General features: G+C 34.3%; 4 protein-coding genes across 4 annotated transcripts; 2 read left to right on the forward strand and 2 right to left on the reverse strand.

Moving 5' to 3' along the window:
• Nucleotides 1-84: 84 nt before the first annotated feature.
• On the reverse strand, nucleotides 85-6,848 carry LOC110116219 (3-hydroxyacyl-[acyl-carrier-protein] dehydratase FabZ). Its single transcript, XM_020849717.2, has 4 exons — nucleotides 6,427-6,848; nucleotides 6,252-6,312; nucleotides 6,005-6,149; nucleotides 85-578 (listed from the first exon to the last, which is right to left on the reverse strand). The coding sequence occupies exons 1-4, from the start codon at nucleotides 6,665-6,667 to the stop codon at nucleotides 321-323; spliced, it is 705 nt and encodes a 234-aa protein (XP_020705376.1). The 5' UTR covers nucleotides 6,668-6,848; the 3' UTR covers nucleotides 85-320.
• A 7,755-nt stretch (nucleotides 6,849-14,603) lies between these two features.
• Nucleotides 14,604-15,759, forward strand: LOC110116231 (cold shock protein 1-like). Its single transcript, XM_020849733.2, is given in 1 exon segment — nucleotides 14,604-15,759. A coding segment is annotated over 1 exon segment (696 nt). The 5' UTR covers nucleotides 14,604-14,827; the 3' UTR covers nucleotides 15,524-15,759.
• A 4,979-nt stretch (nucleotides 15,760-20,738) lies between these two features.
• On the forward strand, nucleotides 20,739-21,500 carry LOC110116235 (protein RALF-like 34). Its single transcript, XM_020849738.2, has one exon. It carries the CDS (start codon nucleotides 20,840-20,842, stop codon nucleotides 21,245-21,247), a length of 408 nt encoding a protein of 135 aa, XP_020705397.1. The 5' UTR covers nucleotides 20,739-20,839; the 3' UTR covers nucleotides 21,248-21,500.
• A 3,593-nt stretch (nucleotides 21,501-25,093) lies between these two features.
• Nucleotides 25,094-26,293, reverse strand: LOC110116220. Its single transcript, XM_020849719.2, has 3 exons — nucleotides 25,739-26,293; nucleotides 25,461-25,646; nucleotides 25,094-25,375 (listed from the first exon to the last, which is right to left on the reverse strand). Exons 1-3 carry the CDS (start codon nucleotides 26,249-26,251, stop codon nucleotides 25,094-25,096), a joined length of 981 nt encoding a protein of 326 aa, XP_020705378.1. The 5' UTR covers nucleotides 26,252-26,293.
• Nucleotides 26,294-26,715: the final 422 nt, after the last annotated feature.

Here is a 26,715-nt window from a genome sequence, read left to right on the forward strand (position 1 = left end):
TATCTCTTTTTACTAACATTTTTTAAGAACTAAGGTAAGGAGAGGATACTTTTGTGAAAGTTATTGATAAGTAGTGAGAAAATCGTCTCAAACGAAGCCTTAAATTTAGTAATAGTTATCAAATATCACAATCCACAATTCATTTGCCGGACAATTATAGCATCCTCAAATGGATCCTCACTCACAAATTACAAAATTATATAGATAGTTTAACAAACCAAACCATTCTCATTGTTCAATCAACACCAAAGATAAAGATTACAATGAAAAGAAATGCTCTTAATGAAGCAAAAGTTGAAGCTAAAATTCAATTATCTTCTTCACTTCTTACCAGATCCAATTGCCAGCAAGAACTCGCCTTCGCATACCACCTCTCCACCAACATAAGCCTTCCCTTCCATCTTAGCTAAACCAAAGGCTTTGTTTAATTTGATAAGGGTCATTCTCATGACCAGAGTGTCACCTGCTATTACTGGCTTTCTAAATCTCACTTTGTCGATCCCAGCAAAGAAGAAATTGTGTTGGGAACCTCCAACTTCAGGCTGCAGCATCACAATACCTCCAACCTGAGCCAAGGCCTGCATCCAATATATACCACTTTAAATAAATATTTACTTTGTAACTGAATGGCTTGTGAAATAAACATAATGGGTTGTGATTGTGCCAAATTCGCTAGTGACCTGGAAAAATTATTACGCGCGGCGTCCGGAGACCAATAAAAATGCTTCACGTCGCCTCAAAAATGTACCGCGCTCGGTAACCGGACGGGAGAACCGTCCGGTGTTCGCAGAGAATAATAGCTCAAAGTCGAGCTTATAAAGATAAATGTTTTTGAGTTTGGGTAGATGTTACCTCCATTAGTTAGTTTGTGAGCTAGCTTGTTTTTAAAGAATATATAAATAATATGATTTCTGATATTAAAATACATTATCGTATAAATAAATAAACTAACAAACATGTTTCTCTTTGCTATCAATTTCCCATTATTTTTATAATCCCTTTGTTACAATCGGAAATTATTACGTGCGGAGTCCGGACGCAGCTTACGTTTGGACTCCAATTAAAATAGATCATGTCGCAGGTACACAGTCTGTTTACCACAACAAAAGTAATTCGAACGACTGGTGAGAAATAGAGAAGAAAGGCAATCATGATTAACCAACAATAGCTAGATGAGGAAAGCATATTCATGCAAATATAAGAATATAGCAAAGATGCCGCTGCAAAAGGAGACTCGTTTGTAGAAGCAATTTGGAGCCAAAGAGGGGTAAAATGATCAAGAAAGCTCTAAACACAAAAAAAAATCATTAAATATGAAAGCTAATATGCATGGGACACTAATGCAATTTCACCAACTTTTTAATCTCCTTAATACATCATAATAGGAGTGGCCAAAGGTTTAAATTCAAAACTTGAATTCCAAAAAGAAAAGGGGTAAGGATGAGCTTTAAAGTGGAAAATATGAAGATGAATAAAAGTTCTATCCACAGATTAGTTCTCCTACTTTTCTTAGCCAACCACCTCATGAAAGGATTAACTAGAATTCAATACTTATATAAGGAGGGTTAACCTTCGAAACATCCTAGATTTAAGATTTAATTTTATTTTTTAATTTAAATTATTTTGTATGATTTCACCTGGTAATCAAGGAAATCAAAGTTCCATGATCAATTAGCCTGCTCCTCTCATGGTTGTCTCTTATCACAACAGGCAGGCCACCCCTCTCTCTATGTAACAGACTATATTCCTTTTTCTCTCATGTCTGAGTGCATCCTATGACAAGGAATTTGAGTTTATTTCAAAGCCAGAAAACAAGAAGAAGATAACAGTTAATATGAATGAGAAGAGGAAGAAACTACGGGACATATTTGCCAATGGAATGAAATAGTGCATTTTGTAATTCATAGCATAGCAAGGCGTAGCTCTTATGCAATTTTTATAGAAAGGTGCATAAAGATAAAATAATCCATGCTATGCACACTATTTGTGTATTGTGCTCAATATTGTGCATAGTTTGCTATTTTTTTATTCAATTTTTTTCATTATTATTTTTAATACACAAACGATGCTAATGAGTGGCCAAAATAAAAATTGGATAATGAGTTCGTTGAAGATGACAAGTTTTTTTTTTTTGCATCAAGGATATTTTATTTCTTATATTATTAAATTATTAATGAAGTGTTCTGATAGGAACCCCTTGGATTTCCAAGTGTCTCTCACCAAAATAAAAAAGATCCAAGATGAAAACTGCTGTCCACAGCAGTAAAACAGCCAAAAACAGTAGAAAAATAGGGAGAAATTCTTGGAAAACAATAGAAACGATTGTATTCCACTAGTAGACAAACAAAACCAAAGCAAGATACAATGTTCTTCAATTCGAGAGGAAGAACAACTCTCCAACAATCTCCGGCAACGCTGGGCCGGTCCATGCTGGACCGGCATAACATGTTCACAATTTTTATTATTTTTAAAATTGTGAATTGGGCGATGTACAATGTACTATGGCACTCGAAGGCCCTTAAGTATGATAAGGCAACCAAAAAGAAAAAAAAAAATAGAGAGAGGAAAAACTTGAACAAAGGAGGTAAGGTTGGTTGTCAACAAATAGTATCTGTGACCGCTAAGTTTATCAATTACTTTTTTTTAAGTACTATTGATTCATTGCCCCTCTTGAATACTATAGTTAGGCCTTGGCTGACCCTCATTGAGGAACTATTTTGGCGGCCTACCTAATTGAAATCACATTATATAAGGAACTATTTTCTCCTACTTTGCAAGGATCCAATATCTTCATAAAATCATTTGCAGTTCAATAATTTCATCTAGGCATTCTAAAAATCAAGGCTATCATAACATGAAAATTGCACCATTCATCTATGATTTGGAGGTTACTCAACAAATAATCCCTTTAATTTTGGATCATTTTTGGTACTAAAGTGTAGATCTTGCTTAGCTTAAGGAAAAAAATTATGGCCAAAACAATAGCAATAATATAAGAGTCAATTGAAGGCATTAAGTCCATAAGTGCACAATGAAATTTTTCCGTAGGAAATCAATGAAGGATTGAAACTTGAAAATAAGTTAAAATGCATACAAAAACATGGTGACCAACCTTATAGAACAAATAACTTTCCAGAAAAAACATAGATTTGAATGTCGCACACTGCTCATGGACCATAAAATTGCAATACTTCTTAAAGAGAGGGGCAATGATTTTTGAGAGAGGTCATGATTGGAAGATGAGAAAGAAGAGAAAAATTATAACTAGCATAAACTTGCATTCAAACTAGATAATAAGGTTCGAAATTCCCTCATATGGCAGTACAACTAATGCAGAGGTGGATAAAATGGTGAACTAAGTGGAGATATATTTTCAATATTAAGTATAACCTATGATGCATAGACACGGACACGGCGACACGGATACGACACGACACGGACACGTCAATTATTGAAAATATAGGATACGGACACGGGTTGGACACGGCATTATAGTTTTTGTATTTTAAAAATAGCGTATAAAAATTAAATAAGTATAATTTTAAAAATAATTTAAAAATAATAAGTCATTTAAGTAGAATTTGTACTTAAAATGATTAGTATTAGAATGTCAAGAGTCAGATGTCGATGTCATTTATCAGTCACCGAGAGAGGAGATGAAAATACCTTCATTGCCAAAAAGAAATGAAAATGAGAATATTCGATGATTGTGTATTAAGTGTGGACGTTGATTTGGTGTTGTTGATAGGAAATAAGAAATTTAGTTTAAATACCGCCAAATACAAGAAATTATATTTAAAAAAATTCATAAAATATTTAAGCACGCGTGTCCAATTTATATTTAATATTTTTTAATCGGACACGTTTTCGGTGTGTCCGACACGTGTCAGAGTGTCAGACGAGTGTCGTATCGGATACGGTGTCGGACACTGCACACCTCTTTGAGGAGAAGTGTCGGTGCATCATAGAGTATAACCATGCACAAGTGTGGTAGAATGTAGAGGTTCAGAAGTATGATCTATCAAGAATGGCATATTGTAGGTTCAAAGGACTTTTAAATGTTAATTATATCTAATTGAACATGAAGATGATGTAGATCTAACAAAATACATCTAGAAATGAAAAAATAATATTTGTAAGTATGCACCACAAAGTTCAACAGCCGAGCAATTTTCCTGCAAGAATGATCAATTTTCTTCAAATTATTAACAAAGTTACATAAAAGACATAATCGAGAATGAAGTTATTTCCTATGGGGAGCATATGAAATAGAAAATCTAGCCATTATCAATTGAGAGTTATTGGACCAACAACAACAACGACAACAAAGATGGAAGCTCCCTCAAAGTTTCCATGTAGAATTGAAGAAGCCAAAAGCTTTAATGAATGCACTATAAAATTAGATGTGTTGCAAGCAGAGATTGCTAGAGACTTAATTGTTAAAAAAGACCAAACAAACAGGTTGTCATAACAAAGAAGACACTCAACACAATTAGATGTGCTATCAAAGTTAATTGATTCAAAGAAAATAGAAATATCAATGCCAGATGAAACAAGTAAAAAAAAGAGATGAGCACTCCAAGAGTCCAAGCTAATCACTAAGGTAAAATCTGACATTTTCGGTGCAATTAAAGGCTCAAGAACTAAAAAAAAAATTATATATGAAGCTTTGGTAAAAAAATTAGAAGTCAACCTAGTTTCTTTCAGTAAGTAGAAAATTAAGGCAGCCAAGAGAAGTTAACAATAACATTAGAAGATGAAAATATTCACGCAAGTCTAAGAAGATGGTATGAGAGTCGCCTCCAAAGGAGATTCAATTATAGAAGCAATTTGAAGCCAATTAGAGGAGCCAATGTCTAACAACCTCTAGACATAAACCTAACACCTTTGCATTCAAACTAGGATGCATGAAATCAATAAAACAACTCAACGTTTTCAATCTCCTTGATACATCACTAAGGGGGTGGCCAAGATAAATTTGGGAAACATGAATTTCAAAAAGTGGAAAGGGTAAATAAGAGTTTTAAATATGAAGATTAAGAGTTTTATCCAAAAATGAATTCTCATCCTTTTCTTAAGGAGCCCAATTAGGATTAATCCTTGTATTAAGGATGATTATCATCCAATTTATCCTAAATTTAGGAGTTAATTTTGCTTTTAAGTTTAAATTATTTTGTCATGCTTTTATTTATAATTATATTCATGTATTAGATAACTATTTTAACAACAAAAAAGGTTGCATGAATAATTAGGCTCACCAAAATCTCTCTCCTTCTTAAGGTCATCCCTCTCTTCTCTCATTAATCCAGCCAACTCTCTTCTGTCTCCTACTTGACATAATCCTAAGGAAGAGAATTGAAGCTCGTTGCAAAGCGAGGAAACAATAAGTAAAAAAGAACTGGAAGAAAGGTGAAAAGAATAGGAGAATAAAGTAATTAAGGCAACAAGAAGAAAAATAAGAAGAATAAGGTCAAGGAGCCATCAAAACATAATAAGATTTCTTCATAGTCTAGGACTACTTTCTAACTTTGCTACTTTCATCAACCATATTTTTCTAAATGGTCTTCCCTTTGAATCCCTCTTGAATAAACACGTGATTCTTTCAATTAAGCACTTGTATATTTTGACCTACTTAATTGGAATGGTTCATTATCTACATAAAATCCTTCGCACTTCAATCCTAGTTATTTGTTAAATCTAATTAAATATAGTTATTCGTATTAATTGAAAATTATTTGGCATGATAATTATTAAATCTAGTTAAATTTTGATACATCACTTGGTTTTTTTATTTCAGGATTTAAGTTTTGTGAGACGGAAAAATACTTAAATTCATTAGATCTTGTAAATGATAGATTTAACAAATTTTAGATTTAGCCCATAGCAGCCGAGATGAGAGTCATCAAAACAATAGGATTTAATATCCTCATTGCTGGGATTTGAGCTAAATCTTCTCTACAATAGTAAACCAAATAGCCAGTAAGAGAGGGGATCAAAGTCTCACCTCAACCATGAGCACACCGGGCATTATTGGACGCTCCGGAAAGTGGCCAGGAAAAAAGTTATCATTTATAGTCACATTCTTAATGGCAACAGCTGTAACTCCTGCTTCATACTCGATCACTCTATCCACCAGGAGGAAAGGGAAACTATTGCCTCAAAAGGAACAAAAAGCGAAAAAGATATCTACAATTAGTTCGTCATGAAACAATACAAAAATTTAAATAAAAAAAAAATCAAAATGGACTCACCGATGCGGCAAAATTTCTCGGATCTTATCGATGTCCATGACGGTCGGGAAAGCGGGGATTCCTTCAGGTTGCCAATTTGGAGATTACATCGCAATCAGTTACAAGAATGAAGCATAGATTCAAAATAGACAGAAATGAGACCACGAAGTTACAAACAGATCAAATTAGAGTTTACTCTTCTCGATGGGGATTTGTTCTTCCACCTTCAGGGCTCCATCTGCAGAACAGCGAATACCGAAACTCGTCCTCCTACGCAAACCGATAACAGAGGGAGATGTGGCGTTTGGCATGAATAAGCTTAAAGGCATGTTTTTTGACCGGTGAGAAAGTGAGGAGAGAGGAAACAATTCCTGGATTTTCGACCGTTGAGTCGGCACGGGAGAGCGAAGGAATCCAGCCATGGCCGAAGCTTCCATCACGACCCTCACCCCCCTCGATGTCGGCTCGGTGTTCAAAAGGCGTCGCTCTCAGTCTCAGCTCAAGGGAACAATAGAGCTCCCCGGCGACGGAAAAACCTATGTGCCTTCTGCAAGATCCGGGCCGGGATTATAAAGAATTTGCATGACAATTGGCAATCCCTCTTTGGCTCTTTCCTAGGTATAGCTTTGTTGATTGAGCACAATTTTGACTTAAATTTCTAGTTATTTATAGGCTAAATTAGCTCACATATGCTTATTTGGGCTTAAAATTTATGTTTTATATTTTGGTTTTTATTATAATAGTGTAGGTTAAAGGTCTAATTATTTTTAGTTTTAAATATGATACAAAATATTTATTTGATTTAGGGTTTAGGGTTGTGCTAGTGTGTTGTCCTTCTAAGCTCAAAATAATGTGATTAACTCGTGTTCAAATTCTAGATTGTCTTATTGAATTTGTACTTGTTTGAATTATATGAAATACGACTCAAATCGACCTAAATTGGTAAAGCCAAGTATATTAAGCTGACAAGGTTTCGCTGAGACTCCTTCCTAGTGTTAATATTGTTGAGGCAAGAGGTTTCAAGTAGAGGTGGTGGTTGACATTATTGTTTCCCCTCTCACAACCTAAGGTGGGTTAGGGACAGCTTAATCGAATATATGCAAACATCATGCAAATAGGCTGTGTTTTATTAGCTTAAACTCGTTGATATATAATTCATTAACAAAACTTCTTAAAGTTAATTTTCTTCTTAAATTCCTATTTTGTTAATCATTTTTTTTAAATGCTCATCTTAAGAAGAGGAGTAGATTAATATGAAAGTTTTGGGCATATTGTCTAAATTTATATTGGGTGGATGAATTGATATTGTAATATAAATTACATGTGATGATGTATATTTACATATGATCGAATGTAGATTACACATGTCAAGGTCGTTTTATCATTTTAGTTATTGAATTTCTTTCTATAAAAGTTGAGTCGGTTGTCATAATAGCTCCACATCAAGTTGATAATATAAATGTAAGGGCTACTCAAATCAAATCCCAAATAACCAAAATTATCTACATCAAGGTGAACTAAATGAATTTAACTCGAACATGTTATTGCCTCTCTCATGTATGCCCATGTAAGAGGGCTAATTTTGCTGGTTGAAGAAAGGTGTGGTTCTATCATTACATATAAATATACAATAGAGTTTTTTTTTTTTTTTTTAAATAGAGTTAGACATATACCAAGGAGAATTTCAAAAGCCTGTGATCTCATAAGTGTGTGCTCATTATTGTGCACTTCATTATAAAAGATTTAGATTTCTTTAAGTTTTTAACCCATTTACACTCCATTTCTCGAGCAATTATCTAAAAATTATTCTCTTTTAGATGATAGGTTGTATAAGAATAAAGTGTAAATGCTTAATTATATATAAGAGAGTGTCTAGGAGTTTGAGAGAGTGAAAATGATATGTTTAACTAAGTTGACAAGAAGAAGATGAAGGGTATACATAAGAGGATGAGATAATTGTGTGTGTGTGTGTGTGTGTGTGTGTGTGTGTGTGAGAGAGAGAGAGAGAGAGAGAGAGAGAGAGAGAGAGAGAGAGAGAGAGAAAGGAGAGAGAAGAGGATAAGGGAAATGTTATGCATAAGAGACTTTTTCATTATAAGGAGTAATAAAATCTTTGATTTTTATTTTTTTTTGTGAGGGCTCAAATTTTTATATGCTTTATCATGTCTATGTATTTATATGTATATTTTTATGTATATCTATTTATGAGTTTATGTGTATATATATTTGTAATCTTATAGCTTACAATGGCATTAATCACTCTTCGCAAGACAGTCTCCTTTATAGGGGGAGACTCTTTTCTTAGGTGATTTTTTAGAGCCATTATAATTTCTATTAATGTAAGTGTCATGGAAATAGGAGGCTAATCTTATATAAGGGATATTTAAGATGACATGCCTTATCCTAGTCTTTTGAATGTGTTATTTTCTTACGTGATATATTATTCCATCTCAAGATCTCAAATGACATATTATTGAGGATAATTATATCTTCATCATTAGTATCCTCTTATGTCTCGAGGTGTGTATCCTTTGGATGTTTGAGGATTAGATAGATTTTGAATGATCTTGATAATGTTTCATATGTTCTTCAAATTAATTTTTTTTTACACGATTAAGCAACAACTATGTTATAAAGGCCACTACCAATCATTAAAGAATATAGGTTTTTCAAATCTCAACTCGATAAGTTAATAAGAGAGGATCGTTTGAATGAATATTTTGTTAATCATCACCCTTATAAGAAACTTGCAAAGGAAAACTTGCTCCATGAAAAGTGTTCAAAATATTTGGCATAACTCATGCTAAAACTTGGGGAGTTATTGTCACAATCCGATCTTATATGACCCAAAATTTCATTGGTCATACCTTGTCCGATTATGGCATGAGCAATCCCAAGATCTGGTTGAAGAAGTACTAAAATGAAACTTTCAATTTATATACTATATAAAATCACTATTGAATTCAATATAAGGCAGAAGACTACTAAATCTCAAAATAATTTTCTACACATTATCTAAAAACATATACAATCTGAAATATATCTACAACAGCGATTGTCAATAGAGAGAAAAATAAAATAAAAGCCAAACATGCAAAAATCAAAACTAACAAAAATATACCTACAATATATATCAGAGTTTGTTATATGAAACTACTTAGCTCACTCACTACATTTCCCTTAACCTGAAAACAGCAACACAAACAAGAATGAGCTAATAAGACTTTGTAGGCTATCACAACCTAAAACATGAATCAATAACTAAAATCAAAAGAACTGAAAATATTGTGTTGTAAAAGACAACACAAAAATTTGAGACTGTAACTAAAGCATAAGCTGAAGCTGAAACCAAATAAATTATAAGTAGATATTCATTTTATCAGAATGGTTATTAGCCCAATTTTTTTGTTTATCTTTATAGTTTTGTTAACATAATTCTAACTCGATAGCCCGCATGCCTCTGCATAACATAAACTCACCTTGATGGTTCACTAGCACTAGCATAAACTCGTTGATTTATAATTCATTAACAAAACTTCTTAAAGTTAATTTTCTTCTTAAATTCCAATTTTGTTAAATGCTCGTCTTAAGAAGAGGAGTAGATTAATGTGAAAGTTTTGGGCATATTGTCTAAATTTATATTGGGTGGATGAATTGATATTGCAATATAAATTACATGTGATGATGTATATTTACATATGATCGAATGTAGATTACACCTGTCATGATCGCTTTATCATTTTAGTTTTTGAATTTCTTTCTATAAAAGTTGAGTGGGTTGTCATAATAGCTCATAAATAAGGTATGACACATCAAGTTGATAATATAAATGTAAGGGCTACTCAAATCAAATCCCAAATAACCAAAATTATCTACGTCAAGGTGAACTAAATTAATTTAACTCGAACATGTTATTGCCCCTCTCATGTATGCCCATGTAAGTCCTATCATCACATATTAAGATACAATAGAGTTTTTTTTTTTTAGATACAATAGAGTTAGACATATACCAAGGAGAATTTCAAAAGCCTGTGATCTCATAAGTGTGTGCTCATTATTGTGCACTTCATTCTAAAAGATTTAGATTTCTTTAAGTTTTTAACCCATTTACACTCCATTTCTCGAGCAATTATCTAAAAATTATTCTCTTTTAGATGATAGGTTGTAGAAGAATAAAGTGTAAATGCTTAATTATATATAAGAGAGTGTCTAGGAGTTTGAGAGAGTGAAAATGATATGTTTAACTAAGTTGAGAAGAAGAAGATGAAGGGTATGCATAAGAGGATGAGATAATTGTGTGTGTGTGTGTGTGTGTCAGAGAGAGAGAGAGAGAGAGAGAGAGAGAGAGAGAGAGAGAGAGAGAGAGAGAGAGTGTGTGTGTGTGTGTGAGTGAGTGTGTGTGTGTGTGGAGAGAGAAGAGAATAAGGGAAATGTTATGCATAAAAGACTTTTTCATTATAAGGAGTAATACAATCTTTGATTTTTTTTTTTTTGGTGAGGGCTCAAATTTTTATATGCTTTATCATGTCTATGTATTTATATGTATATTTTTATGTATATCTATTTATGAGTTTATGTGTATATATACTATTTGTAATCTTATGGCTTATAATGGCATTAATGACTCTTCGCAAGATGGTCTCCTTTATAGGGGGAGACTCTTTTCTTAGGTGATTTTTTAGAGCCACTATCATTTCTATTAATGTAAGTGTCATGGAAATAGAAGGGTAAATCTTATATAAGGGATATTTAAGATGGCATGCCTTATCCTAGTCTTTTGAATGTGTTATTTTCTTACCTGATATATTATTCCATCTCAAGATCTCAAATGACATATTATTGAGTATAATTATATCTTCATCATTAGTATCCTTTACTGGAGGTGTGTATCCTTTGGATGTTTGAGGATTAGATAGATTTTGAATGATCTTGAGAATGTTTCATATGTCCTTCAAATTAATTTTTTTTACACGATTAAGCACAAGCTCTGTTATAAAGGCCACTACCAATCATTAAAGAATATAGGTTTTTCGAATCTCAACTCGATAAGTTAATAAAGGAAGATCGTTTGAATGAATATTTTGTTAATCATCGCCCTTATAAGAAACTTGCAAAGGAAAACTTGCTCCATGACAAGTGTTCAAAAAATTTGGCATAACTCATGCTAAAACTTGGGGAGTTATTGTCACAATCCGGTCTGATATGACCCAAAATTTCATAGGTCATACCGTGTCCGATTATGGCATGATCAATCTCAAGATCTGGTTGAAGAAGTACTAAAATGAAACTTTCAATTTATATACTACATAAAATCACTTTTGAATTCAATATAAAGCACAGACTACTAAATCTCAAAATAATTTTCTATACATTATCTAAAAACATATACAATCTAAAATATATCTACAATAGCGATTATCAATAGAGAGAAAAATAAAATAAAAGTCAAACCTGCAAAAGTCAAAACTAACAAAAATATACCTGCAATATATATTAGAGTCTGTTATATGAAACTACTTAGCTCGCTCACTATATTTCCCTTAACCTGAAAACAGAAACACAAACAAGAATGAGCTAATAAAACTTAGTAGGCTATCACAGCCTAAAACTGGAATCAATAACTAAAACCAAAAGAACTGAAAATATTTTGTTGTAAAAGACAACACAAAAATTTGAGACTGTAACTAAAGCATAAGCTGAAGCTGAAACCAAAGAAATTATATATAAGTAGATATTCATTTTATCAAAATGGTTATTAGCCCAATTTTTTGTTTATCTTTATAGTTTCGTTAACGGAATCCCAACTCGATAGCCCACATGCCTTTGCATAAAATAAACTCACCTTAGTGGTTCACTTGCACTAGCATAACGGAATCCCACCATGGCCTCTTACTGGCATCGGTATAACAAATTCCTATCTTGATCGCCCACTGGCACTGACATAACAAAATCCTACCTCTATCGCCCAATGGTGCAGACATAACATCTTTTTTTTCATATTTTTTGATGAATTTTATTAATTAATGCATAATTAGATTAAATTCAGAAATTATTAAAATGCCTCAATGGTAGGCAATATAAATACTTATGAACAAAAATTCATTGTTTCAAAATATAACCAAATAACCAGAGATTGTATAAAATATCATTATGAAGCTTTAATTGAACTGAAATACTATTTTAAAATATCAAAACAATTTTTTGAATAGACAAAATTGTAATCTTAATCTCCATAACATATAAAAAATTACCTGAAGAAAGTCTTACCAAAATAAAGTTATCCTCATTTTTCGGTCATAGAAATACAATTTTGATTAGAAAATTTAAAAAATATCAAATTATTGAAAACTGAAATAGAAAAAATGTAACCTACTTCAAGACGAATACATTTTTTGATTGGGCCGATGGACGAAAATGGCTCCATGACCGCCAAACCCTAGCTTCCTTTTTTGTCTCCTCTCTTTTATTCTATGTTGCACAAAAATGAAAGGGAAATAGGATTAAAGCCATTTAATAAAATCTATTCTAGTTTTAGATATTTATTTTTTTAATAAAATAATAATATTATTATAACTATTTTCAATGTAAAATTCAAGAAATTCTTTTGGGGATTCAAAAAATTATAGAAAATTTTTCATAAAATATCTCATTTTATTTAAAAAATTCTGATGAAATTAGTTTGTGATTTGGATTTATAATAATTCAAGAAATACTTTTTAACTATGATAGATAAAAAATATATATATTTTGTAAATTTTTAAGTTATAATAACTATGGACAAAGCAACATAAGTAAAGAGTCTTAATAGACTAACCAAATATGGAATTAAATCTTCTCTTATTTGTTTTCTTTGTTAGTTACTTTCTTGAATAATGATCTACTTTGATGCATAAAAATCTATAATGATATAATCAATTTATTACATAAACATCTATAAGGATATAAACATTATGCCAATATTAATAAATAACCTTGAAGTTCTACAAATTGTTTTCACTTAAGTGTATTGTCCCTTAACCTGATTGAGTGATGAGATCGAGTTTGAAGAATTTTAAATCAATTAAGGGATTAATGATCGTGTTTTTTTGGAAAAAAATATATTTTATAATACACCATTAACTTGAAAGCCATTTGGGGGAGTAATCAAGCTCATGAAATCTATCAATTTAATAAAAATATGAATGACCAAAACTAGTGAAGGAGATTTTTTTTAGGCCGGATGATTAACAAAAGAAGGAGAATGAATAGCCTTAACCTATAATAAATGATAACAAGGTTGAACGTTTAGGTTGGATTACTTCCGAATGGAGTGAAAGTTAACCATCTAGAGTATTAAGAGTAGTTGAAAGAGAGAAAAGGAAGTATGCATGATTTATGTGGTTCATTAAATAATTTATGTCAATTATAAGGGGAGGGGGGAAGGTTCCACTACTACATGAAGGAGATTATATTAGATATTATCTCAATTTTCAAGCTACTATTCTCTCAAGTTTTAATTTGATGGAGTTTATGCGCTAGGTTTTAATTATGTATCATCCCATATGAAGTCTTAAAGATATAATCTTTATAGTTATTTGAGTAGTTTGAGGCGATTCTGAGATGGATAACAATGTGGGATCCATGAACTTCTAGTTTTGGCAATACCAAACAAAGCGGTCCATATGGCAAGCTAGGGAGAGCATCGAAAGATCAATGAATGGTAGGTGGTAATGATTCTTAAGAATAATGATAATATAGGGCAAATGAGCATTACGATGCTCTAAGGAATCCTTAGGATATGAATGTTACTCTGGATAAGAGATGTCCATATAGCATATATATATGAGTGGCTAGAGCATGGAATGATGATTATTGCAACATAAGTTTAAAATGAAGGGTTTCTTAGAATCTTGTAAATAAATTCAGACATAATGATTGAATAAATGAGGCGGCCAACCTAAGGTCTCATATCTTATTGAAATATATTATTTGATCTAACCACTATAAGCTAAATGGAGAGACCTAGGTGACTTTCTTAGACCAACTAGAAGGCTTTCTCTTATCTGATCAACAAGGAGAGAAGAGTAGCATTCGATATAAAGTGATTTATGAATTGAAGCTGGATTGATTTTCAAGGATTTTTATTTTGAATTTGACTAACTAAGATGCCTAAGTCCACCAAACTATATTTCAAATCTATGGACATCTTGATAGCTTATATGATTTCATTAATAAGGAAAAGGTTTTTTCTTTTTTTTTTTAGTCAAGAACCAAGACACCGTCTGTTAAAATTATTGAAATCCGTACACAGTTTCTTCTTTCTAACATCCACCAATCTCAGCCGTCTACAAGTAACACAATGGTCCGCACCGCCAGCTGGTTCTCTAATTTTTCACGAGCCCGCTTTTTTCTTGCCAAAAACAAAAGTTGGTGAAAAGGAGGGAAAGGCGGGGAATCGACGAGACGCATTTTTTTCTTGATCGCCAGAGGTAATATAGAACATCTCTAAGCCTTTCTTCTCCAATCCTGACCTAGATTTTTTGCCCGCTACCTTCTCTATTTCTTTCCACTGCAATCTTTTGTGGGGGACGGGGATTTGGTGTTAGGGTTACGGTGACATGTCGCAGAGGAAACGACTGACGGGGATAGTGAAGTGGTTCAGTGGGTAGAGGCGATACGGTTTCGTGGCTTCTGATATAGGCAGAGAGGATATCTTCGTCCATTACAGCTCCATCCGCTCGGAAGGGTCTCGGATGATTACACAAGGCGATGTCGTGGAGTTCTCCGTTGAAAAAGGGGAGAACGGACGAATGAAGGCTGTTAATGTCACTGGTCCCTCAGGAATAGATATTCTTGCGGGGGAAAGTAGTGGGGGAGGGGGCTTCTCAGGATGGAGTAAAGGGGGTGGAATTGGCCGCGAAGAATTTGGGAGAGGTGGAAGAAGGATTTGGGGTAGAAACGGACGTGCTTTTGTTGGCTCATGTTATAATTGTGGGAAAAATGGACACTTGGCAAGGGATTGCCCTCGAAGCTATCAAGGAGAGGCAGGAGGAGGTGGCGCTTGCTATACCTGTGGGCAATCAGGGCATCTGGCAAGGGATTGCAAGCAAACTAGTGGCTCCAATGGCCGAGGATTTGGAGGCTCATGCTATAATTGTGGACAAAGTGGGCATTTGAAGAGGGATTGTAAACAAGAAAGAGCAAACTTTGTAAATTTTAGTATCGGCGGATACTCTGGTGGCGTAAGGGGATGCTATAACTGTGGGGAGCCTGAGCATCTTGCGAGAGATTGTCCTAACAATGATGATAATTAACTTATGTCCGTTTGTTTTCTTCTAACTCTACACTCTTACTTTTTCTTTTATAGCAGTCGGATCATCTTCTAGTAACTTGTTACAGTAAGTAATGGTTTTTCTTATTTTGTTATACACAATTTTTGAGTTGATAACCATAACGTGTGGGATTAATGAAGATATGTGCTATGTAATGCTGTACATGTCTGAATGTTTCATTGTCTTAGTGATATTTTATGGTTTGGACCTTTTGTTCATTACAGTTTAGCATCTTTTTAGATTGTTCTAGGATTGGTATGATTTCGATGATGATATCCTTATCTAATTTGTAGTTAGGATACCTTTGAATTTATTTTGAGATGAATGTAATGTAAATTTAGATTAATTATTTATGTATTACAATCATCTTAAAATAAATTTCAACAATTTTGCGGAGCCATACGCAACTCTCCTTCGTCTGTTGGTTGGTGCTTTGACTACCAACTAAGAGGTCTCGGATTCGAGTTTTACATATGTGATTTGTGTATGAGTTTGCCTTAATTGATCTAAAGGTCTCAAAAGAAAACTTTGTGGAACCATCCTAACCCAATTTTTTTTTTCTATTTTTGACCTTAGATTCTTCAGCTTGTATGATGTTGTGTCCAAACATGAATCATATCTTACTGATCTGGAAATAATTCCAGTTTGTGATCTTCAATTGGTATTGTTCTATAATGTAAATATTGGTGCATTACCAGGTTGGTTATAAGAAGAAAATCTTTTGAGGTTTTAAATCTCAGAGATTGTACGTTGCATTTGTCAGCTTGTTAAGAGTGGGAACAATGCATCGTAGGAATATTTGATTTACATGATATTGTTGAAAGGCATGTGACGCATTTCTATTGTATTGTTGTTATCTATTAATGCAATTATTGTGGATGATACAGTACTGATATATGAATTTCTTACGAGGATCTTATGTTCAGAAGCGAGATTTTTTTTTTTTTTTTGGATATATGAAGCTCTTCATGGATTAATGCGTTTGATTCCAGTAAAACTAATTGTCCGACTCTGAGAAAATTCCATGGCATAATTGAGCTGGAAGATCTTTTGTTGTGTCTTATTCAATGATTCTGCATGTGTCTTTCTTATGATTCATAATATGCGTAATCAATGGTGTTTAGGAAGAGGTTTGGGTGTCTCTCCTCCTTCTAGATTTGAGAAAAATCCTATTTATTATATGGAGTCTTAAGATATGAAAGCTTTGCCTCTCCGAAGTTGTAGGTTGAGGAAGGGGATTGAAGCAAAATTTTCACTTTTGGTCATCATAAGAGCTGAAAAACATCAAACTGGAACCTGAATGGTGTAAAGTTTTGAACTGTTAAACTCTGTAGGATATGTTATCTGCATCAAGGTACATTTTGGGTTTGATTTATTGTATGTTCTACAGTTTTAATCACCCATTGCTTGTTTAAAAAGCTGAAATTTCATACTACTTTATTGTCTGTAATTATACAATAGTGGAAAAAACTATTCATTCAATTAATAGTACCTTAAGCAGATGTCAAATGGTAAAAAAAAAAAAAAAAACTTAAGATCATTTAATTTAATAGATGTCAAATGATTTATTTATTCATTCAATTAAAGTACCTTAAGCATGCCAAAAGAATTTTCATTAAAAAAAAAAAAAAGCTCTCAGGAGAAAAACCAAAAAAGGTTCCTTTAACAAACTTCTTTTAAAGCTTTAATACATTTTTTTTTCATCCAAAAGGCCTCTATATATATAGGAAAAAACTATATTAGATGTTATTTATGCTATTAAATAAGTAATTATAATTAATGTCATCATAATCAGGCACAATCTTGGGCATATTGAATTGGAAATTTTCAAAATTAAATTTTGGAGCATCCGAATTTCAATATTATCAAATTTCTAGTCAAACTTAATGTCTTGATAAGATGAACCCAATGACACTAAAATCAATCTAATTTGAGCCTAAATGGGCTCAAATCAATGGCTTAAAGCATATTTGAAAGTTTCAGATCATGAATTGGATTACCAAATGATTTACAAATTAGACATGCTTATAATTGAATCGAGCAGCTCGACGAGACGAATCCAACAAGTCCAAGATCACTCAACTATGATATCATTAAGGTGCTTGAATGCTAAATAAATGTTTCACAATCAAGGAAAAAATATGGCCATATAATGAAGTATTTTTTATTCCAATTCAAATTACCAAAATGTCAATCCAAATAAGCCTATAAATAGAGCTCATTCTCCACATGAGAGAGACGAATAATAGAGAGAACTAGAGAGAGCTCTCTTGCATTTTTCAGTCATCACCGCCAACGACACAACCAATAGGTATTATTGCCAACAATCACTATTTCCATTGACGATCAGCATCAGAAATAATCACAATCTCCACAATACTAACAAGATTTAACTCTGTTGTTTATTACTCTTAAGGGTCAAGCTCACACTTGTTTATACTAACTCTCCAGAAATACTATCCATAACTTCACCAAGTTTGTCAGACTTTTTATTGAACAATTCATTGCAAATCGAAGAATTATCAATGACTCCTATCTTTCTGTGATTCGTCAAAATGAGAGAGAAACACTAAAAGAATACTTTAGAAGATTTTCTTTGAAGTGCGTTAAATTCCAAAAATAAATCATGAATTATTAAGAGATGCTTTTCTAAGAATTCTTCGACCTGAACTGTTCTACTCCCATTAATGTTAGAGACTATTCGCTCATACACTGATCCGATTCATTTAGTAGAAGCTCAAATAACTGGAGATGAAGCCCTCATTGCTCATTGAAAGCAGTTTGAGCAATCCTCTTCAAAACGTAAAAATTCACAAGAATTCAAACGAAGGAAGGAAAAGTCAAAAAATGATTATCACCAAATTAGTTCAAAGTCACCTAACTATACCGCTTTAAATACATCAATAACTAATATTTTGATGAATATTAAAAATTCTGAACATCTCAAGTGATCGATGCCCTTCAAGAATCTAAACTTCGGAGATCAATCTTAATACTTTAACTTCTACCATTCAAAAGTGCACTCAACTGAAAAATGCTTTTAATTAAAGGAGGAAATTGAACATCTTTTTGATAAGAGTATTCAAGTCATTATTTACAATAGCAACTTACAGATCATCAGCCTTAGAATAGAGAAGATTAGAAGAGTCATGGATTAAGAGAACCTTCTTATTTGAAATTATTCAAAGGATTCTAACTCTTTAGATTTTTTTATTGTTTTATCTTTCAAGTAAGTTTTATTTGTATTATTAATGAAACTTTATGTAAAGAAATATTGTATATAGTAAAAAACCCAAGAAGACATTATCATGAGGTAGCATCCATGGAAAGCTAACAGTGGGCATGATCCTCACTAAAAAGATCCCATGAGGATAAGTGGTAAATAGGGTCTCCACTCTCCACTCATAACATCAGAAAGACATGCATATGAGATAGCCTCTAAAGGAAGCTAGTAGTGGACAAGATCCTCACAAAAAGACTCCATGAGAGCAATCGGTTAATATGGTCACCACTTAGGCGTATAAGTGAGCCTAGCCAGTTTGCGAGTAGGCTCGAGCTAGACTCGATAACGAGCTTGCGAGTCGAGCTTATCAAGCCATGAGCTCGAGCTTAATCTTGAGCTCAATGAGGCTCGGCTCGCGAGCTGGCTCATATTTATTTGATTAATTGAATTATTTTACTTAAATTAATCAACAAATAAATTTTTTCTATAAATAAATCAAAATAGACTTATACTCCCAAAAAAATAGTATTGGTTCACCAAAAAAGATGCTCTTCATTAATGATATTAAAGCAATTTTCAAAATATAAAAATAAAGTATATGTTCATTGGTTATCTTTCCAAGAAAAAGCTATTTTGCCTCCTATTCTCCCTTTCTCACACAACAATGAAATATGTAGCGAATTCCTCTCCCCTTCTCACGCAACAACAAAATATATAGCGACGACACGCCTTCATCATCTCTGACGGAATCAGATGGCGTCACTTGCCAGCCTGTTTATATAACCATGAGTCAAGCACAAGCTGGCATTTTGGGCTCAACTCAAGTTCGAGCTCACAATTTGACTAACGAGTCGAGCTCGAGGTAGGCATGACTCCTTCTCAAGTCAACTCATTTACACCCCCCTATCCCCACTCATTCAAAACCTCATAAGATAAAAGTCTCATAAGGTTTAAGAATATTCAAACACCTTTAAAGGTAAATGTCTCATAATGAACACGTGTGCATAAAACCTCATATGACAAAAGCCTAAAAAGGTATACAATTAAAGGAAATGGGTCATACAATGACATGTTTTGGATTATGGTTTAAATTATCAAAATGTTCATCCAAAAAAGCTTATAAATATAGCGCAGTCTCCACATGAGAGAAAGAATAGAGAGAAATAGATAAATCTCTCTTACATTTTACAACCATCGCCGTCGATGACCCCTTCAGTTACTGCCGCCGACAGCCACCATGGCCACCAATGATCAGCATTAGAAATGTCCACAATCTCTAGAATACCAACAATATTAATTTTATTGTTGGGTATATCTTTCCTCTCGTGGATATCTATTTTTTATAATCCATATCGAAAAATAATACCTTATTGTTGGATGTTAACTGTCACTCCGTGGGTACTTGATTTTTCTAATCTCCCTCAGAAAAAATCAGACGTTTATTTAAACCCTTGTTTCTTTAACAATGAAAAAAGAATGATTCGTGTATCACTTACTACATAGTTAATTTTTCAATTGGATCAAATCACGTGATATTTTTCTTTTCTGAATTTTTCGCATAAAATTTTTAAGGTCTTACTAATTTTATATATGCATCTTAATTTTTTTGTAACACTGAGATATAAAACATATATCCTATATACTCAAATATTTAAGCACTCAATAATAATATTTATAAAAATAACTAAAATAAAAAATACTTTATTTTAATTACTCTTCTTTTTTCTTATTCTCATTACCACCCCACCGGATGGTCCCGATCCAGTGTATGATTCCTATCAGTCATCACATTGAACTGCGCCGCACGGCTCACGAAATATCCCCGCCATCTTATGCATCCCACAAACAGCAAACGGCTAATTATTTCCACATGTCTCCTTATCATTGGCCTGCACGACTAAAAACTTCGATAATTGTTCAATGCTCAACCATCTGACACGCCATACAAACCGCCACAGGAAAGCCGAGTAAAAGTGCCTGCGCCCCTCACGTTGTCGTCACATGAGAGCTCACAGTACTTCTTCTCTACTTCTTCCCCACCTCCTCCCCTCCTCTCTCTCCTAACCCGTGAATCCATGGCATTCACAGCCTCCTCCCTCCTCGCCGCTCTGCTCTTCCTCATATCCATCTCCTCCCTCGCCGGCAATGCCAATGCCCAAGTGGATCCCGGCAGCCTCCATCTCATCACCGACTCCATCGACTGGCCCGGCGCCGCCTTCGCTTACCCCTACTCATTCGGCTCCGATCCCGACGAGGATATCACCGGAGATGCCGACGAAAGCGGATTCCAACGGCGCTCGCTCTTCCGGCGCCGGCGACACCTCGCGCACTACTACATCTCGTACGGCGCCCTATCGGCCAATCGCGTTCCCTGTCCGCCTCGCTCCGGCCGATCCTACTACACCCACAACTGCTACCGCTCGAGAGGGCCCGTTTACCCTTACACTCGCGGATGCAACGCTATTTCCCGTTGCCGCAGGTGATCCGACATCTCTTGATCTCTCTTTCGGTCCGATTTGTTGGTTCTTTCATCTTTGTTCGGAATGTGGCTTGTTTGGACTCTCTGTTTGTCGATTTGGGAACGTTGGGTGGTAGAATTGCTAGTTGCTGCTTGTGTGAGTTTCTCTGTGTTTGGTTCTTTTCAGTTATTGGAATATGTTGAATTTCTTCGATTCTTCTTCTACATATGGTTTGATTAAATATAAATAAAATGACAATTAAAATGTTGTAATATTTATATTTCAGTCCATCAATCTGCTGGTCCCTTAATGTGATGCATTTTCTTTTCAAATTGATTTGCTTGCCACTGAGTCGACATGATTGAGCATCTAGTTTAAGTTTCGTGGCAGTTCTATTAATATTTTTAGTAAAAGTTAATGAAGGGTTAGAAAGACATTGCATTTGAATGGGTCTTTTTCTTCGATTTGCGTGAGATTAGTCTAATTATTAGATATTTGACTCGATACTAATCTATGAGCCCATTCTAATTATGAAATTTCTGAGGCAATTTTTGGCCTAAAAGATTTTTTAATTGGGTTTACTTTTAGAAAGTGCTCATCATAATCATTAGTACTTTTAAAAAGTGCTAGCCATAATCATTAGTGTTCTTCCAATGCGTTAGGAGACGTAATTAAATATGAGGGCTTGCGCTCATAAGAAGCAGAACTCATATCTAAATAAATTTTAACACTACTCTCATGAGAAATTTGGTTAAATATTACACCCAATCTACCTCTGAAAAAATTAAAGGGAATCGTAAATTCCTGAGAGTAAGGTTCACACTTGTTAAAGGATTTTTTCAAAGCGATCACATACATATCACTTTATATCATATTATTTATATATATAACATCTAAAATTTTAATATTTCATGTCTACCAACGCAATGAATGAAATATTAAAGTTTATAGGATGGTATGGGACTATAGGTGGTAGGACTGAAATATAGGAATGACATATTTGATTTTAAAGTTATCTATGGATGATAGATATGAAATATTAAAATTTTAGATGTTAAATATGTAAATAACATGATACAAAATGATATGCGTGCAAATCCCTCTTTAGAAATGGTAGAACATTAGCTCTTTTTATAGCTGCAACATTTTGGGTATCTTTATGGATGCTGTAGTTGTCTCCAAAATAAGCTATAGATCTATTGTTCTTAACATTTTTTGGTATCTATCTTAGGTTTTTCTCCTTCTTGAAACAATCAGATAATAATTTTCTTATAATTATCATACTTCAATAAATTTGATTGTAAATAGTTTATTCTCAACAAAAAAAAATTAAATTACAAAAACATTCTACTTCAACAGAAGCATAAAAGCTGCATGATAAACAAAATTGTGAAGAAATACATACTAAATCTATATGTAATGCATTAGTGTTAACATATCAGTTACAAGTTTGAAGAGGAATTATCATGTGGAGTAAATATTAAAGCTTTAGTGATGTTTTAAAGGCTGCTCTGCTTCTTGTAGCACAGCTTGAATGTTGTGGGAATGGCTGTGCTGAGATTGGTGAGAATTGCTTCATATCTTAAAGGCTATTTACCACCTGGTTTGATGGATAGAATGACGAGACAAAGTAGTAGGTGCTGCAGTACTAATTATTTATTTATTTGACAGTTGAGTTGATTAATGAGTCCAGTGGGTTGAGAGTAGGGCTGTAAATTTAGGTCTTAGATCATAAATTGGTCGGAAATTAGATTGAGTTTTTGTACAGTTTAACTGAATAGAAGCCAATAAACTAAGGCTTCATGTGGGACGGTTTTCTTATTATTTCATAAAGCAGTTTTTTTGTATAAAAATTAAAATTTTTATATTAGAAAACTGCTTTAAGAAGCAGAAAGAAAATTGTCTCAAATGAAGCCTAAGTTTGATTATGATTAAATCAGCTTAAGACCAAATTAAAATGTATGGCTATGTGGGTATGAATTTATGTTCTATATTTAGATGTGAATTAATAAACATATATGTACTTTTTTTTTGAATTTTTTTGTTAATTAAGACAAATTCATGCACACATCATATACTCAAGTTTCAAATCTAAGACCTCTTGGTTGATAGCCAAAATTCGCAACCTACAGATCAAAGTGAGCTACTGCGTATTGATAGGAAATACTTGATTTTGCAAGAGTTTAATTACTTTGATGTAGTATTTAGTTGATTGTTAAAGAAATTCAGGTGTTTAATTTTTTTATGTTTGGTTGCTTGCAAAATAAAGAAACTATTTTTGGGTGAGGACAATATTAACGGCGAAAAGTGGACAACAATGGTGGCAAGCAATTGTGGCGGTCAGCGAGCGAGACAATGGTGGCGGATGGTGGTCAGCGACCAGCTAAACTTCACATATGCTGAAATTAGTCTACTCGACTGAATTTTAAATACCTCAAAAATAAACTAGATATAGAATTTCGATTTCTCAAAAAATACTTTTTTTTTTTCAATAAAACATTTTAAAATTTAAAATTTTTGTATTTAATTTACTCTAAATATACTAATATTTATTACCAAATAGCCCCTTATTGTTGGACCACAACTCGTCCTTCAAGTTGTCTGCTCCCATTCAAATTATATCTTATGATCACGGCCAGAATAAATTCATAAATCTAAAATATCAAAAGAATCTCCATTTAATGAAATATCAGAATTTATTATTCACACGAAAAATTTTGAGTCTTCCTCTTAATCCTTTGTTTGTTTTCTCAACAATTTTGAGAAATTATTTTGGCTTCTCTATTTTATTTGGACAATGATTCATGGATGATATCTTAACCATACTTAGAAAATTGTCCAACAAAAGTAGAGAACAGAAGAGAGAGAAGAAGAGAGAAGCTATGTGATTTTATAGCCCTCTGGCCCCCATTTATTAAGTTCGAGACAATTAAATTATTATAACTTCTTAGGTTTATGCTCTAGTGAAATTATTATGTGCGGATGCCGAACGTCGTCCAGAGCTCAATGAAAATGCATCATGTCACCTCCTACATGGTACCGCGGCTCGGTACTGCTCAGTACCAAGTTTGATACTACTCGATACCGGATGACGTGGCTGCACTTGATTCGTCTCTGGACAGTAGTTGTGTCTGGCCCAAACTTTATACAGGAAAAAGAGGCAAAGTTATATATCAAAATTATATTAAAAAGTAAATACATAAATGACATAAATTTATCAGATAAAATTTTATTATAAGGTTATTTTATCTTACGCATCAAGCACTGTCCACTAAGGATTTCAGCAAGAATTTCATAAATATTTATCGAACATTACGTTTTTAAATATTAAATATAGATAGTAAATATATAAATAATATATTTTTTAGTAATAAGCAGGTAAATTTTGAGTTTTTGACTATATATTTTACGGGACATCGCTACTTCTCTTTTATTATTATTTTTTAAAATTTATTTATTGTTTGCAATTACGGGCAATAACATAGTAAGGGCATCTCCAACGGATACGCAAACGATCGTTTGCCGTGGAGAATTCGTTCCAACCGAGCGCGAAATGTGCATCCACTCGCCAATGAACAGTGCGACGCCATATTTGGCGTCGCACTGTTCACCCGCCATTTGTTTTTTTTTAAATTTGAAAATTATATAAAATGAAATATGGGAAATAATTTAGGAATATTCTTTTTTTGGTGTTAGAACATGGAGTTCGGTTGGAGACAAGTTACTGCATTTTGGTGTATTATTGCATTTTGGAGTGAAAAATGAGTTTTTCGGTTGGAGATTCCCTTAGATGGGGCTATGGGATCTTGGGTGAAGATCGGGGTTGGAGGGATCAGACGTTTGCAGGAACTTAGAGTCCAATCATGAGATTTACAGGAAGAGTGGCTTGTTGAGCTTGCTCTGATCCATCAACACGTTGCACTGAATCCTCGTGTAGAATTTGGGCTTAACCAATCTCCCAAGGACGTAAGCCCTAGATCTCACCTTGAAACTCAGCGTCAGGGGAACCGGCGGCGCATCCGTCACCGCTCCATTCTTTCCGGCCGTCGGAGCGCTGAGACTCGCAGATCCACCGTAGAGAGGAATCTTGTTTCCAGAAACCACAATGTTTAAATTCCTTTGACTCTTCCTCGATTGATAGAATTCCTTAATCTGGTTGCCAGAGATCGAAAATTTCCGATGAATCGATCATTAAACTAGCCGAGAAATTAGAGAAGATTTGAAATTCACAACTTACGCTGCCAATGGCGAGGGAGAGCTCATAGTAAGATAGATCGAGCGGGGTTGAGGTCACATGAACACCAAAAAAGGTTCCGGTGTTGCGGAAGCTCATCTTTACAGTTGAATTCAGGGTCGCCAAATCCGTTGGTACCAGCGACGCGTCTGTTCCAGCCGAAATCATGAAATTCTCGAATGTTATGCTCTGTACGACATTTTCATATAAGAATATAGGGAGAGGTGAGTGATTAGGAGAACGAGGAGGATAAACTAATACTGAAAATTGAGGAACAGTACCTTCATCGAAACCTTGGGCCGTTGGGAATGGCTGGCTCCCCAGAGGATTAGGGCGAAGAAGGAGAAGAGAAGGGCAAAGGCGAGGATGAAGACAGGGAAATAGCAGCGACGAGGGATGAGGCCATGCGGGCGATCTTCCCCGTCATCGAGAAGGCCTTCTTCTTCAATGACATCGCAATCCTTCCAGGGTTTTTCGGATTTGTGACGGCCAGCACGGCGGCCGGCTGCGGCAGCGCCATCGGGAGTGACTTTGCGGGAAGCGCCTGGTTTGAGGGAGCCGGAGAAGCGGGTGGAGGAGGATTCGCGGGAATGGTGGCCGACCGAGGAATGTGAGTGCGGAGGAGAAGCAGTTGGGCTCAGAACCGGAGTTGAGTGGAAAGAAGCCGTCGTCTTCTCGCCGTCGTGGGAATCTCGAGAGGGGCTCTGAACATAGTACACCGGCCTCCGCGGCGATCTTGTCGGCGACGAAGGTGCGATGCTCGTCACCTCCGAGTCCGTCTTTGCGTGTACCATTCTCTCTCTCCCTCTCTCCCTCTCTCTACACTGAGGTGCTTTTAACTTCAATGATTTCCTCTTAGGTTTCGCGGAGGAAACTTTGATAAATGCACCCTTCTTTTAAGTAGTAATTTTTTTGAGTTAAAAAAAATTAGGGTGGAGGTTTGAGACGGTGGGCATTGATGGGTGTGTGCATAACCCGTTCTGGTCTACGGATCACAGGTGAACCGGTGGGGAAAGCTCATTGAGATCCGAGGACTTTTGAACAAGTTTATATAATAAATTAGCGTGGTCGGAAGGAGAAGAATAAAGTTGAGAGAGGCACATGCGTCTTCTAGAAGAACTTTTATTACATCAGCTCCTCTACATTCGGTTTAGGCAAAAAAACGTATGTACCGAGTTTTTAAAAAACTCGGTAAAAACTCTGTACATGCATTTTTTTGCCTAAACCGAACATAGAGGAGCTTACGTTCACTGGATAA

This window comes from Dendrobium catenatum, unplaced genomic scaffold (assembly GCF_001605985.2).
Source record: "Dendrobium catenatum unplaced genomic scaffold, ASM160598v2 fragScaff_scaffold_698, whole genome shotgun sequence".
NCBI lineage: Eukaryota > Viridiplantae > Streptophyta > Magnoliopsida > Asparagales > Orchidaceae > Dendrobium > Dendrobium catenatum.